At 36.1% G+C, this 15945-nt stretch overlaps 1 protein-coding gene across 2 annotated transcripts in view; it reads left to right on the top strand.

Annotated features, from left to right (window-relative positions):
* Nucleotides 1–15945, top strand: part of nesd (SHC binding and spindle associated nessun dorma) — a 101916-nt gene that overhangs the window by 66426 nt on the left and 19545 nt on the right. For both annotated transcript variants that reach the window (XM_090392008.1, XM_090391999.1), the window contains exons 6-7: nt 9746–9902; nt 14683–14939. In XM_090392008.1, coding sequence (XP_090248134.1) covers nt 9746–9902; nt 14683–14939 — 414 coding nt within the window. The remainder of the gene's footprint in view (nt 1–9745; nt 9903–14682; nt 14940–15945) is intronic.

Genomic DNA, 15945 nt, shown 5'->3' with positions numbered 1-15945 from the left:
TATTAAGTTTAATTTAATTTATATTTTAGTGTACGTTGTGAATTCCTTAAGTTAATTAATAATCATGTATAATCAACGTATATATTTCTACGATAATAACAATGATCTATATTTAAATTTTGTATATCTAAGAAAAGCATGCGACAAGGCACCAAGATCAAAGCATTTTCAAAATGCTACAGTTTTGAAATATGGAGTAAATAGAACATTATACAGAGCAACATGTAATCCAGAGCTTATTTTTGAGATGGTATGCAATGGTATGATACCTTTATTAACAGGTGACATAGGGCATACTGATGCAGAACATCTTGCCCTTCGATTGGAAAAGACCTGAGTTCAATTCTTGTCATGATGAGGGGAATCTTCATATGGACTCGTTGAATTAAAGGTGAGTTAGCAGATCTCATATGGAGGCAGCAGGGTTTTTCCTTCAGGAAACTAGGGTTTTTTTCATCCCACTTACAGGCAAAATTGGCCATGAGAACATGCAATTTATATACGGGGAGGGAGAGAACTGCTGTTGGTGATGGATAATAGATGGCATTAATAGTAATGTTGCAGTTTAGTTGGAGAATTAAACAGGGGGGATAGATCTTTAGGTGACAAATTAGTTCTGTTACCCAGTAAGACCACTCTATTTACTGTAATCTTGAAGTGACTTGACAAAGTTTCATGTTTGGTTACCAGATTTTCTAATGTATTATTGGTACACAACTTTCAAAAATAAAATTACAAATTGTTTATATCATCTACTTCAGGTTAGAAACAGAAAGAGCATCAAATTCCATTCCTAGATGTTACTGACCCCATAGATAACTTTCTGGAATAGAGAAATTAAAGCTACTGATGCAGAACTTGAAAAGTTTAAGCTAGTGGTTTCTCTGTTGGAGTTTAACTTGTGTTATTTTCAATACCTTAACTACAGCTATGAACCACCAGTTCAAAATCTTGCACATTTTTATATAAAAAGACTAAAGTATTGCATTCATATCATTTTTTTCCCACCCCTTTGCTATATAAGAAAAGTCCATGCATGTTAAGTATTCAATATTTTCATTCACATTCCATTTATCTTTGTTGCATAACAGCATATACTCACCATGCCAATGACATCCACTGTTTTTGAATGTCTTTAGGTGGTATATGAATCTCGTCATTTGGTGTGAGACTGTCATCCTTGTTACTGGAGGGCAGAAGTGGCTCGGAAAAGTTTGGTTCCAGAACCGAGTTTCTGAATTATCTAATCCTTATCCCAACCATAGTACTCATGCATAATAGTTACAGCTTATTTAAAGAGTAATGAGAGGACAGATTATGTAATAACTAAATGAGAATTTTAAAAATTCTTATATTTTAATAAGCGTACTAACACTATGTAGTTTACTATTTTCAAGTAGCTGCTTAAAAAAAAAAAAAAAACTAGCAAAAAAAAATTTTAGTTTCCAGTGTTTTTCTTATAGTATATTTCTCTAGTTTTTTAATTCCTTAAAAAAATGTTGCTATTAATTTGCTCCATAATATAAGTACACCGAATTATACAGACGATACAGCGTCGTCATCATATATGTTCTAGTGTTGAAAAAAAAAACTTAAAGCTTGTGAGGCTTCAGTATTCTTAAGAAGTGACTCAAGATAGTCAGAATCTGGTAAGCTACAGACAATCATCTTATTAGAAATCTCATTCTTTCAATAGAACAAGACTCCATAAGAGAACTACTTATTCCAGAATTCTGCCTTACTGCTCCATTGCTACTACAACCACAAAGGATCCCTGACTTTAGCTAAGACTTTAGACATATATGCATTTCTAATTAATAATTTAATGTAGATATTTTACACAGATGTTTTTTTGCATATTTAAAAAAGATACTTACATATTATTTGTGCAACTGCCATTTCCTACAAACCAACCAGCACTCAGAACATTTTTGTAATGAGTTATGCTTATTTTGGTTTCACACTTCTGAATATTCAGTAATGTTACTCTTATCATATTTTCATTAATCAGCATTTAAGATGTACTACTAAAAAATGGTTAATTTCTATTAAGAGAGATGCTAGAACCATCAATTGGATCCTAACTCTCGAGTTCTCCCTTACTGTTTAACACAATTATTTTTTACACCACATATGAGCACCGTATTGGTTAGTAATATTTAGACTACTGTAACTATATGTAGAGAGAGGCTTAGGTGTTGATTCTTCATAATAGCACTTCATATAAATAACACCCAAGAGAGGAAAAAAATTAATTATTTTATTGAACTTACTAATATTTTGTAGGTTTTATACCTAGCGTCTTCAGAGTAAAAATTATAACTGTGACAAGCACACAGGCACCAAACTAAATCATTAGAAACAGTTCAAATTGTAACTGAAATAGAACTAATATCCTAACATGGCAGCCTGTATGGGCAGGATAACCATAACATTAATTTGAAGAAGCTAGGCTATCTGGTCTCAGAATAATTGTTTCCCAGATCTTTGTCAAATTAATGCAATCATGTTTGTTGAAGTTAAAGGAGTACTTCATGGCAGATGCTAATTCTAATAATAGTCTCTCAGACCTATAGTGACTGCTATGTAATACTTATGTCTTACTCCATTTAATCTTATTTGAAGGAGTATCCAGAGCATGGCTGGTCCCAACTTTCCATGCAGATGATTATGGATGTAATTTTTGTGTTCTAGTGCTAGGTAGAAAACCAGTTAAATAATATTAGTAAATTCAATAACTGAAGATAACTAACTGAATGAGTAGTTTGAAAGTGGCATGGAGATTGTATTTATAGAGAACTGTAGATATTTTTTCTGATGTATCCTTAATATATGGGATGGGATGTGAATGGTTTTGCTGTGATCCAGTGTGTTGGTTGCAGAAGGGATGGGAATTCTTGCAGCATTTCATCTATTTTATATGGGCTGTAGCCATTGGCTGAAAAGGTGTTGCAGTGGTTCCTGAGCTCAGTTTCAAGGGCTGCGTTATTTGAACAAATAGCCCTGGCTCAATGAGTAACTGTTTTTAGGATGGCATACTGATGAGATGGGTGGTGGTGGTGATTGCTTAGGTAAATACCTTTCTACGTATGTGGATTTTCTGTAAATGGAAAAGGATAATGAGCTATTAGGAAGCCATGTCAATAAGTGTACCTAGAAAAATGAGATAATTGTTACTTTCTTTTTCTTGAAGTTTATTTTAGAACGATGGCTATTAAGATGTGCTAAAAATGTATAATAGTCCAATATGTCTTGGCCATGAGGCCAAATAGCAAACACATCATTAACATAATGCAGCAAGTTGGTCAAAGTGTAATTGTGTTGAGCGCTGATTGGCTGTGGGGGGGGGGAATCCATAGCAGTCCGATTCATCTGTTGAAATATTTTTTTCTTTTCATAAGAAATCATCATCATCATTAAGTTCCTGACATGTACCTTCAAGGGGGGGGGTGTACAGGATGTGTACCTAGAAAAATGAGATAATTGTTACTTTCTTTTTCTTGAAGTTTATTTTAGAATGATGGCTATTAAGATGTGCTAAAAATGTATAATAGTCCAATATGTCTTGGCCATGAGGCCAAATAGCAAACACATCATTAACATAATGCAGCAAGTTGGTCAAAGTGTAATTGTGTTGAGCGCTGATTGGCTGTGGGGGGGGGGGAATCCATAGCAGTCCGATTCATCTGTTGAAATATTTTTTTCTTTTCATAAGAAATCATCATCATCATCATTAAGTTCCTGACATGTACCTTCAAGGGGGGGGGGGTGTACAGGATGTGATAGTACTACATGTACTATCTGAAAAACTTACCACTAACTTCCTACCTACAATTTTCCTCCAAATCAATCTGTTATCTGTAAAGACTGAAACATTATCAGATCTTATATTTCTTTCTTCTAAGACACTTTTTACTGTATCAATCCACCTATATCTCTGGGTCTTTTTCCTGCCAACCTGGCAGAGAACACTTGTTTTGCCATCCCATTCTGTTTAAGAGACTATACACCACCTGAGATTAGCTCTGCTAACACATTCCTGGATGCTAACAATATCAAGTTCTTTCCTAATATCCTCATTTTTAATGTGATTTGCCATTGATGCCATCTGTTCACACCCCTAATCTTTTTCAGAACTTTCATATCTGTGGTCTCTAGTCTTTGGTCAAGTGTTTTATTTCTATGTTGAAAGTTTATTTTTCACTTGGTTAGACTATAATAAATTTAGTTCAATCCTTTATCCAAGTGTGAGCAAACAAAGTTTGCGCCTGAAAGTATCTTCAGGACTGGGGTAAGGTGGTACAACACCGGGCAACTCATTGCAAAGATGGAGCAAACTAACATCACTCCTATCTCAGTATCTCCCATAATTCAAAACACATCTCCTTGCGAATATCTGCAAACTTTGTTTGCTCACACTTGGATAAAGGATTAAACTAAATTTATTATGTTTTATTTCTATCCCAGCTCTGAGATAAGTTAAAATTGGCTTGAACATTGTCTTGTATAAAGATAATTTAGTGTTTTGACTACTTTTTCTCTTATCCCATATAAATTTATTCAGTTGACTTCCTACAATACCAGCTTTGTTGATTCTGTTGTCTATTTCCATATTTAATTTACCATATTTACTAAAATGAAATGTTTTACTTGTTTTATAGGTTATCCATTCACAATGCAATTGATATTTTCAATGCTTCTGCCTATTTTCATTGTCTTTGTCTTGTTATTGCTGATCTTCATACCATATCTATTACAACAGTTATTCAATTTAGTCAGCGAATCTTGGAGACTTGTATCAGATTTATTTAAAAGTATACATGATCTGCATAAAGTAAAGAGCTGAGATTAACCCTGTGGAGGTCGGGGCTGATCTGACAGATACAAACAAATTGTTTTAATATAAATATTCATACACATATCCAGTTATAGCTTGGAGATCATGACTAGCTGTGCATACTTATATTACGAGTGATATTTCGCACTGTTTATGCCATCATTTCAGTTTAGCATGTGTTATGTAAAGGTTTGTGATATTTTATAATAAATTGTATCTGAGAGATACCGTGAACTACAATGTCAGTATAGTATTGGTTTTTTTTTTTCTTTGTTCAATAATTTCTAGATTGTAATCAAAAATAAATAAACCATAATTTATTATATTTGCAGTGTTTTTTAAGTTTTATTGCATTTTAGCACATACTAGTAATGAATGTATCTCTCGGATACATGCGACCTAAGCTGCAATTTTTTCAACCGCGACCTCCACAGGGTTAACATCTCCAATTTTGATATCAGGTTTAATACCAATTTCCTTCATAATGTGATTCATTATCTATATGGATCACATTATGAAGGAAATTGGTATTAAACAGAGGGGATAATGTACGTCCTTGTCTGACACCAGATTTAACATTAAACTTCCTGTACTTCAATTTTTAACTGCTGACTTACAACTCAAATAAAGACTAAGTATTGCTTGATATAATGCCCCATTGCCATACAACGTAGCTTTTTGAATAACTTTTCTCTTAACATATTGTCATGTGCCTTTTTCTGGTCTGCAAAACTTAAGTAGAGATCTTTTGTTATATTCCCATGATTTCTCAACTATTTGTCATAAAGTGAAAATCTGATCTTGACATCCTCTATTTGGTCTGAATCCAGCTTCTCTTCCTCAATCCTTCTCAACTGTTTCTCAAGTATACTGGCATAAATTTTACCAGGTACACTCAGTAGGGAAATGCCTCTTTAATTCTCACATTGTTTTGTTTCCCTTTTTATATATGGATAATATGAGAGCTCTACCCCAATCATCTGGAATTCGTCCCTTTGTCCAGCCTTCTGAACTATGCAGTGTAGCCACTGTAAGACTTATATCTCTATACTTCAGCATTTCTGGTTGAATATCATCTACTCTAGCTGCCTTTCCATATTTCAGGCTTTTGATGACTTTTTTCAACCTTCAAGTATGGATATGTATTCTTCATTGCATCTAGCTTATTCAAATCCTCTTGCAGGGCTACCACATCTGCACTATTACAAATAATCCTTCCCAGCTTCGCATCATCTGCAAACAACTGAATATCCCCTTGCAATCCACTGGCAATGTCATTGATATAAAGGTTAAACAATATAGGTCCTAGTACTGAGCCCTGTGGGACCCTACTTGTAACCCTCTGCCTCCGTGAAACTGCTCCACCATACACAACTCTCTGATACCTATCAGACAGTTGTGTATGGTGGAGCAGTTTAATAATCCTGAATCCAGTTGACCAATCTGACATCCAGACCCATGTGCTGCAACTTAAATATCAGCTTATCATGTAGCACCCTGTCAAATGCCTTCTCTAAGTCTAAGAAAATTGCAGTATATGCCTTTCCCTCATCTAATGTTCTTGTAACTTTATTATAAAAGGCTGGCATATTGCTAAAACAAGAGTGCCCCTTCATAAATCCATGTTGACTCTCACAGATAACATTACCCTCATCTGCCCAATGCTGTATACGGTCCCTCACTACTTTCTCCAAGTTCTTAACAACTACTGATGACACACAAACTGGCCTATAATTAGACACTTCCAGTCTGTTACCACCCTTATACAAGGCACTATCTTACCTTCCTTCCATTCCCTGGGTACCTTTCCTGCAGCCAGCCTTTCATTGAAAAGCCAGGTTAAAAACACTTCTGTTCCCTAGCACATTCTCTCAAAACTCGTGGTGAAATACCATCCAGTGCCAAAGCTTTACTGACATCCAGAGTACTCAGTATCTGAAACATGCTCTCCTCCTGTACCTCTAAACCTCGAACCTGCCCTATCCCTCTGGCATTAAAACTGACCCCTCTAGGATGAAATACTCCAATAAAGTGTTCATTGAACAATTCCACTATGTCCTCTGCATCAGTCACTCTATTCCCATTTTTATCCCACACAATATCATTCTTCCACAGTCATTTCTCCTCTTACTGGCCACATAGCTAAAAAATTCCCTAGGATTTTCTATGGATCTTAGGGCCAATCTCCTCTCATATTCCAGTTTCGCTTTCCTTACCACACTAGTCACTCTTCTGGCCTGTGTCTTATAATCTTCATGCATCTTCTCTTCACCTGTCTCCTTATATCTCTTCCATAGCCTCTTTTTCGCATGCAATTCCTGTTTAATATTGTTTGTCATTCACTTTACTCCAAATTGTGTCCTCTTCTTCACTTGTGGTATACAACTTACCATTGCTGCTAACAAATATTCTTTCACAATTTCCCACGCACTAATGATATGCCGGCCTTCCAATTCCTCCCGCCATGAAACTTCCCGAAGTTGACGTCTAAGACTATTATAATCACCTACTTTATGATTCCACATAAGTTCCTGTCTCTTTCATACTCCTGCATGTCTATTCATTTTCCAAGTAAAAACCATATGGTCATTCTCTCCAACTGGTGGGAGAGATGTCATCTCAGTTATTATCAACTCTTCTGATGCTATAACCAAATCCAATACTCTTGAACCTCTTGTTCCCTCTGTTACATGTTGCCTAAGACATTTATCCCTCAAGAATTCTAGAAATTCCATTCCCCTATTGCTACATGCATCTTCCTCTCTCCAATTTATACTACTGTAGTTAAAATCTCCCATAACAATCATTCTTCTTGCACTTGCCAAACTTAACTGTCTAAACATCTCCTGGTCCCCATCCTCCGTGCTCCTGGGTCTGTAGCAACACCCCACTAAATATCCTGTCTTGCCCACCTCTACCTCACACCATATGCTCTCAAAATCATTTGTCTCACTGCCTTCCAAACCCTCCACTCTTAGAGGACCTAGGTCGTCACTTATCATAAGCAGTACCCCACCACCACGCTTTCCCCTCCTATCCTCCCGGAAAATGCTATACCCAGCAACTTCTATTCCTGTTATTATATCCTCTTCTGTCAACCACGTCTCAGTGATCCCAATAATTTTTGGCCAGGCTGATGCTATCTGCGCCACCAATTCCTCTCCCTTATTCCGGGTACTCCTGGCATTAGTATAAAGCATATAAATGCCACTGTTTCTATACCCAGCATTATCTCCTCTAGACTCCACTGGGCTCAGTGGTACCTGATGTCGTCTCCCTTCTCCCAAGTATCCATTCCCACAAGAGGCCACCCCTGCTATCATCCTCCCTGGGACATACTGACTCGTTCAGAACAGCAATCTCTCCAGATGCCTACGTCCTTCCTCATTCAAATGTAAGCGGTCTCTTGCATACAATTCCTCTCTTTCCTCAAACGCATTCCAAGCATCCACATATACCAGTCCTCTCTTGTCACACATTCTAGCTATTATGTCATTCAATATTACTGCTTTTCTGCTCAGCTCGTCATTATCATACCTAGGCAACATGCACACTATTTTTCCTCTCTCTGTCTTCTTCCGTACAGCCTCAAGCAAAAATCCCATATCTCTCGCTGCCCAACTTACATTACCACTCAAGTCATTTGTTCCTACCATCACAATCATTTCATCCACCCTTTCACCTCTCTTAATTGCCATAGCCATCCTTTCTATTGTTCCTCCTGGCAAACACTCCTCACGCATCCTATATTGAACACCACGGATCATTGAGTCACCATACATTATACCGCTTACCATTCCCTCTCTCCTATTGTTTCCATTTTCTCCACTTCTAGCACTTCCATATCCCTCTCTCATTCTGTCTCTCCTACTGTTTCCATCCTCTCGTCTGCTAGCATTCCCTTACCTCTCACTCATTCCCCTCTCTTCTACTGTTTCCTTTCTCTCCTCTTCTAACACTCCCAAAATTCTCTCTCTCCTCCACTCTGATTTGGCTTGCATTTATCTCTTCCATTCTCCTAATCTTATTTTTCATACTTCTGCTCTCATTCACAAGACATTCCAGCTATCTATTTCCCTCTGCAGGTCAGTCACTCTTGATCTAAATTTACTCTCCCAAACAAAACCATCTCCTAAACCTTCACAGTCACTCGCACCTTCCACACTATCAACTATCATTGTCTCGTTCATTTATATATATAATGTTTTCATTCTCTCCTATCATACTACTTGTCTTCCTACATTCATTCCCCATTCCTGGAGCAACAAGGTCGGATATTGATATTTCTAATGCACTTATTTCCTCCCACTGCCTGCATGTTGCGCACATACGCTCTCCATTCTCTTTCACAAGCCACACATCTAACCCCCAAGATGCATACATACAAGTACTGCATGCCACAAAGTCCCTTATGATATTGCTTATAATAGAGTTCTTAAATGGCGGAGGACTTGCCGATACGCCACTTGCAACTGCAGCTGAATCCGCCATCATTCCTTACTGCATTCCTACATAACTTTTGTATAATCAAGTTTATTTTTTAATGAGATTCCCACCAGTCAACCAATTATAAACCATAGCACCAGTCACTGGGCTAAAGATTAGATAATCTAGAAACTCTGCTCTTTTGAGACTAAACAGTACTTTTTCAAATTACTTTGGGTCTCCAATAAGCAGAATATTTTCACACCAGCCAATGAAAATCTACCATCTGAAGACATTCATAAACCTCTGTGGATTGATGGGATTAAAATCCTAGCATGTAGGTTAGAAGCTGAGATTCCATCCATCCATCCATCAGCAGTTAGAAGATAAGATACTTTACATAATTCTCTGTCTTTAAATTTGATATTTAATTTATAGCTGTATGATTCATTTTAATAATATACTTAATGTGAAACTTTTAAGGATATCCCTGTGGACTTATCAGCAGTATTAGAATTCCATAATTCTCCTGCATTAGCTCTGGTTTCCAGCTGTTCAGGAGATGAAGTCCTTATATTTCCTGGCCATTATCAATGTGATTCACTTTGCTGGTTAGAAGAAGAGGAACTCTCAATAAAAGGTTATTTTATTAAGTATTCACATAAATTATTTAGTGAGAGTAGGGTTGAGTTGCTTATAAAATGTATTTTAATATATTTAGTGATATTTAATATCAGTTTGTAAGCAGTCATTGTTATTAATTCACATTTTATTTCCCACTTGAGGTGCTTTGTGAGATTACCACATGTGCTGTAGAATGCACCTCTTACAGATTTATTCATTCTGTGATATTATTATTATTATTATTGTTCCGGGAAACTCCAAGGAGTCGACAGACTCATCGAGGGAGACACGAACATCATGTCAAGAACTCAACATTCACACAGTATCTATCATACCTTGCCTTGAACTCATTCACGGTCGTAGCACCCACAACAGACTCTGGAAGCTTATTCCACTCATTCACCACTCTCCAAGTAAAAAACCTAGCTCTAACACCCTTGTCAACCACGCTTTTGCCCAGCTTCCATGCATGGTCCCTAGTCCTCCCACCACCAGTCATATTTTCAAAAATATCTTCTGGATCAATCTTATAAAAACCCTTCAGTAATTTGAATGTCTCAATCATATCACCCCTCCTTCACCTATCGTCCAATTTCTGCAACCCACAAATCCTCAACCTATTCTCATAAGGTTCATTCCACAGACCTGCTATCATCTTGGTCACTCGTCTCTGGACCCTCTCCACTTCCTCCCCATCACGAAGAAACCCTGGTGCCCATAACTGGGCACAGAAGTCCAGATGGGGTCTTATCAAGGCTCGATACAGAGGAACAACAACTTGTTTGTCTCTGCATGTTAAAGTATTTTTCAGAAGCCAAGTGATTTGGTGAGCTGTTTTAGTCACTTTTGCAATGTGCTCCCTAAACTTCAAATCCCTATCCACCAACACTCCCAAATTCCTGGCCTCATCAATCGCCTGGAGTACGGTTCCACTAATGCGATATACTGCTGCTATTCTTTTCACCCCAAAGTGAAACCTTACACTTTGCCATATTAAATTGACATCCATTTTTCCCTGCCCAGTCCTCCAAACTATCCAAATCATCCTGTAAAATTTTGACATCCTGTGCACTCACAATTGCTCTACCCAACTTTGCATCATCAGCAAACAAGTGAACACTTCCTCTCAAATCCTTTCCAATATCATTGATGAACAAATTGAAAAGCAGTGGTCCAAGAACAGAGCCCTGCGACACTCCACTAGTCACAAGCCGTCTTTTAGACCCCACTCCTGAATAAACCACTCTCGGGTATCACTCCTTCAACCACCCTCCTATCCATCTCACCAACCCTATATCTATCCCCATCTGCTCCAGTTTACTGATTAGGGTTCCATGTGGTATCCTATCAAAGGCCTTGGCAAGGTCCAGTAGATTATATTCATTCATTCTAGTAACATATTTTATATTGCTTTAGTAAGATCTGGAAATAATGGACTCCCCCATTAGTTTTAATAAGAACAAAGCTAGAATTAAAAAATGAAATGAAATATCACTGAGAAATATAACATTTCTCAGTGATACTTATCTGTAACTTATTTGTTACAACTACTGCTGAAATATTTGTCAGTTCATCATGTGATATGATTAGGAGAGAAATAAAAATCACAAGTATGAAAGTACTTTCATGGTGCAGTCAAACTGAGTATGGAAATAGACAGTTGAATAAGCAAAACTGGTATGGGAGGAAGTCAACTAAATAAATTTAGGTGGAATAAGAGAAATTACTCAAAACATTGAACTGGTAGTATTTTACTTATTAAACCAATTTTAACTTATGGATCTGAGAGCTGGATTAGAAATAAAATGCTTGATCAAAACACTTGGGACTAAATATGAGAGTTCTGAAAAAAAGTGAAGTGAACAAATAGCATTAATGGCATAAGAATTATATTAAAAATGAAGATGTTTTGAAGGAATTTGACATTGTTGTTAAGCCTTCAAGAATGTGTGAGCAGAGCTAATCTAAGGTGGCATGCTCACTTAAACAGAATGGGTGGGAAAAGGTTAGTGGGGTAGGTGTTTGATGTCATGGTGACAGGAAAAAGACCAAGATCTAGTTGGATTAATGCAGTCGGAAGTGCCCTAGAAATCGGAAATATAAGATCTGGCAATAATGGAGTACCAACAAGTGATCAACTAATTTGGAGGAAAATTGTTGACAGTATATTAGTAATAATGTAAACTTAATTATATAGTACTATCATTATATCCTCTACATCTCTTGAGGGTTATATATGAGGAAGTTGATGATGAAGATGCATGTTTTATTGCCTTGAATCCCTTTAAAAAATGTTTTATGAAAATTTTGTTCATCACCTGGTGTAGTACATCATACTTTACAAACTTTCATTCACATTTTACCTAATGTAAGTAAAAAAAAAAAAAAAAAAAAAATTAATCCCACCCACAATTTTAAAACCTATAGTATGTTAAGTGCCCTTTGTGGGCTAATGGTTAGATAATCCAAGTGGTTTGCTTTAGAGCCATACATGGTATATTTTCAAACCACAGTGATAATCTTACACGAGGCAACAAAAATCATTTACCACTTAATGTTCACAGACTTTCATACTACAGTGTGATTTGAATTAACAGCCTGTTAGCTGAACAGTAATAGACACTTTCACTCAATCAACCAAATCAACTAGTCAGTTAGCTAAACATCAGGGGATGTTACAGACATTAGCTTTATCAGGATCTCATTATTGTGAAGACAGTAATGAGATTAATCTATCAATGAACAAATTGCTAATTAAATCTTTTGCTTAACAGTGATTTTGTTTTTATCTTGGCTTGGTGTTTACTGAAAATTTTTGTACTCCTGAAAAAATGAAGAAGATTGGAATAAGCTAGTCTTAAGTGAATAAATTATTCATGATCTATCATGAATAATTTATTCATGGGTGTTTGATGTCACCATGGCATCAAACACCTATCCCACTAACCTTTTCCCACCCAAAATAGATGAAAATCAATTATTGCATGACATCTCCATGCCCTAAGACTCAATGTAAGTGTTATGCATGAATTCGTTGTGAGAGATCATTCTGTATTACACAACACTACATGATTTACTATTTGCACTAATAACTCCTGCCTACTACAAGGTATTTTTTCTGGTAATTACATGCATTCTCTCTCTCTCTCTCTCTCTCTATCAATATGCCTCTTCTGGAAAATTGTCATCATTGAGAATGGTTAAGTGAAAGATGTATTGTGGAAGAAGAAATTTGCACAAAATTATGGTCGAGTTAACAAGAGGAGAGGTGACCACTATGGCATATTTAGAAAAACTTGATAAAACATCAAGAAGGAGAATGAAAAGGAATTGTATTCTGGATGGTAGATAATCAGTTTGTATTAGGTCATTGTTTACAGCCAGTAATTCCACATTTCTTCCAGGTCAGTGAAACTGGAATAGGGAAGCCAGTTAGATGTGGACATTGAAGTCATCTTGGAAGATGATTTCACTGTTCATGCAGGCAGACTGCAGATATTTTAGCTTTAGTGATAGAAAGCCAAAGAGGTCAGAGTGCTTTCTAAATTTAGAGTGTGGCACAGAAAGCAGATGAATTCAATCTTAATTGAGCTTGGAAATGTTAAGCTAGAGAGGATCAAAAACTTCTGCATTCTTTGGCATGGGACATTGGATTGGATTGAATAGAGCAATAATTGCTGCCTTTGTGGTGGAAGGAATTATACCTAGTTTAAGCACTTCAGGTATTCAGTGGTTGTTGAGATTGATGTTTGAGTTTCTGTCAGAAATACGAGCTTCAGTCTTGATGTCTGTAAGTGGTAATATACATGTTTGAAAATAGGACACCGTGAAAAGACAAGATTGACAACTGACAGAAGCTGTGTTTTTGCATATTGTCTATCTTTTACCAGCTAGGTCTTACTGAACATCTAATAAAGGTCATCTTGCCATAGATGGCATCTAGATCTCCTTCTCTTAGATATAAATCCATACACTAAGTAACAGAGAAATCAAAATTTTATTGTGTGTGTGTGTGTGTGTGTGTGTATTCTGTATGTTTAAATTTGTTTCATAAATTAATGAACCTGTGTATATCACAACAACAGATTAGAGAGAGAATGCCATGTAGCATATATGTTCTCCATGACAACAAAATGTGTTAACTTGACATAGTTTTAGTTATGTTAAGGCTGTATTTTTAAACAAAAAAGTTTTTATACTGACACTTATAACAAAGTATCTCAGCAGAAAATTTCATAACATCATACCATTTTCTAAAGAAAAATTGACTTTTTTTTTAATATTTTTTTTTTAATGTTGCTCCCATCCATGAAAGGTTATAAACCTATATATAGTGCATCAGTACAATGGACATGTAGTAATTTTTTTATCATTTTTTATTATTTTACTTAATTTTTACATGTCCAGAGACCAAAAATATTTTTAAGCTGTTTAGGCTTCCAGTAAGTGGGATGTTGGTCTCATATGGAATGATGAAATTCATTGCTTGCCTAAAGACAATTATAAACATCCATGCCCATTGTGGATTTGAATCTGCAGCCTTTTTGGTTGGGGGAAGAGGGAGAGTATATGAATGACTTAGTCAACCAGGCTAGCAAATCTTCCACTTTTCCAAACCATTCTTTGTGATTACTACTAGTTTTCCATAGTGAGCTAAACCACATGCTAATTTTATTCTCTCATATTATTCTATGTGTAATATTACAATGTATTCAACCCTTTCATACATCTAAAGTTTGTTTTTATACTTTAATCAGAAATAGTGAACATTAATCAGTTCTAATTTCTAAAACTAGGAATTGGACCAAAAGGATCTATTATTCTGGAAGCCATTGGAAATGCTGACATTTTTATAAATTGCAATTCATCCTCACTCCTTTTATGCAACCTTGTGATTAAACCTGCCTCAGAAATGTTGTGTGATATTTTAATTCATCGAGGAAAAGTAGAACTAAATGATTGTACCATTGAAGGAAACAGTGCAAAAAATTGTATCCGAATTTTGGGTGGAGCAGAATGTAAATTAGACAGGTGTGTGGTAACATCTGCAATGGTAAGTAATGTCTGTTTCTTTTTTGTAATTTAGTTGAATTAAAACAATTAAAGTTGTTAAAATTTGAAAAAAATTCATTATTGTTGAAAGCAAATTTTTAACTAAAATAGATCCTGATAAAGTTAAAGTCTGTGATATCTCCTGATGTTTAGTTAATCACTGATTAAACATAATAATCTTATTTAATCTCATTTTGCTGATATATTTTATGATCTTGCCTGTGAAAGATTGAAAACATTGTATATTAGTATCATGAATAGGTTAGTGAGAAAAGCACAAAGCACTCATTCCTCCAATAAACAAGGTGGTGGTGGTCTCACATTGAGTGATGAAAATTATCCACCTGAAGAAACTGATGAGGCTAGGGTTCTTGGAGTGTTAGTAGATGGGAAGTTCAGGGAGCCATGTAGCAAAGATTGCAAAATACAAATATCTCAAAAGATAATTGCGATGCTGAAACAAATGTTCACATGTAAAGTTAAGGATGTCATTTTGCCTCTTTACAAGGTCTTGATAAGGCCTCACTTGGACTGTTGTGCATAGGTCAACTAGGGGAGAGAGAGAGAGAGTGTGTTAAAAAGGATATCAGGATTATGGAATACTGATTATGAAGATAGAATGAGAATTTGTAGACTGCAGACACTAGCAAACAGGAGAAAGAGAGGTGATATGATTGAGACTTACAAAATTCTGAAAGGGTTATACAGGATTTCAGTTGATGGAATTTTTCAATTTATGGAGGGTGTGGAAAGGACAAGAGGGCATCCTTAAAAGCTGAGAATGAATCCTGCTAAGAAGGGGGTGAGAGCTAGATTTTTCTCTCATGGGGTGGTGCATGATTGGAATGGATTGCCATTGGATGTTGTGAGTGCAAGCAGTGTGAATGAATTCAATAATAAGTATGATAGCTGGTGCGTGTAGTAAGTGACCTCCCTCAATGAGTCCCCTAATTTCCTGGAGGTCTCTCTTAATAATAATAATAAGATATCCACAGATATCCATGCCA

This window comes from Typopeltis vanoorti, chromosome 1 (assembly GCF_054136105.1).
Source record: "Typopeltis vanoorti isolate ZY-2024b chromosome 1, IOZ_Tvanoo_1.0, whole genome shotgun sequence".
Lineage (NCBI taxonomy): Eukaryota > Metazoa > Arthropoda > Arachnida > Uropygi > Thelyphonidae > Typopeltis > Typopeltis vanoorti.
The sequence above is the reverse complement of the archived record's forward strand: the minus strand, read 5'-3'. Positions and strand labels throughout refer to the sequence as shown.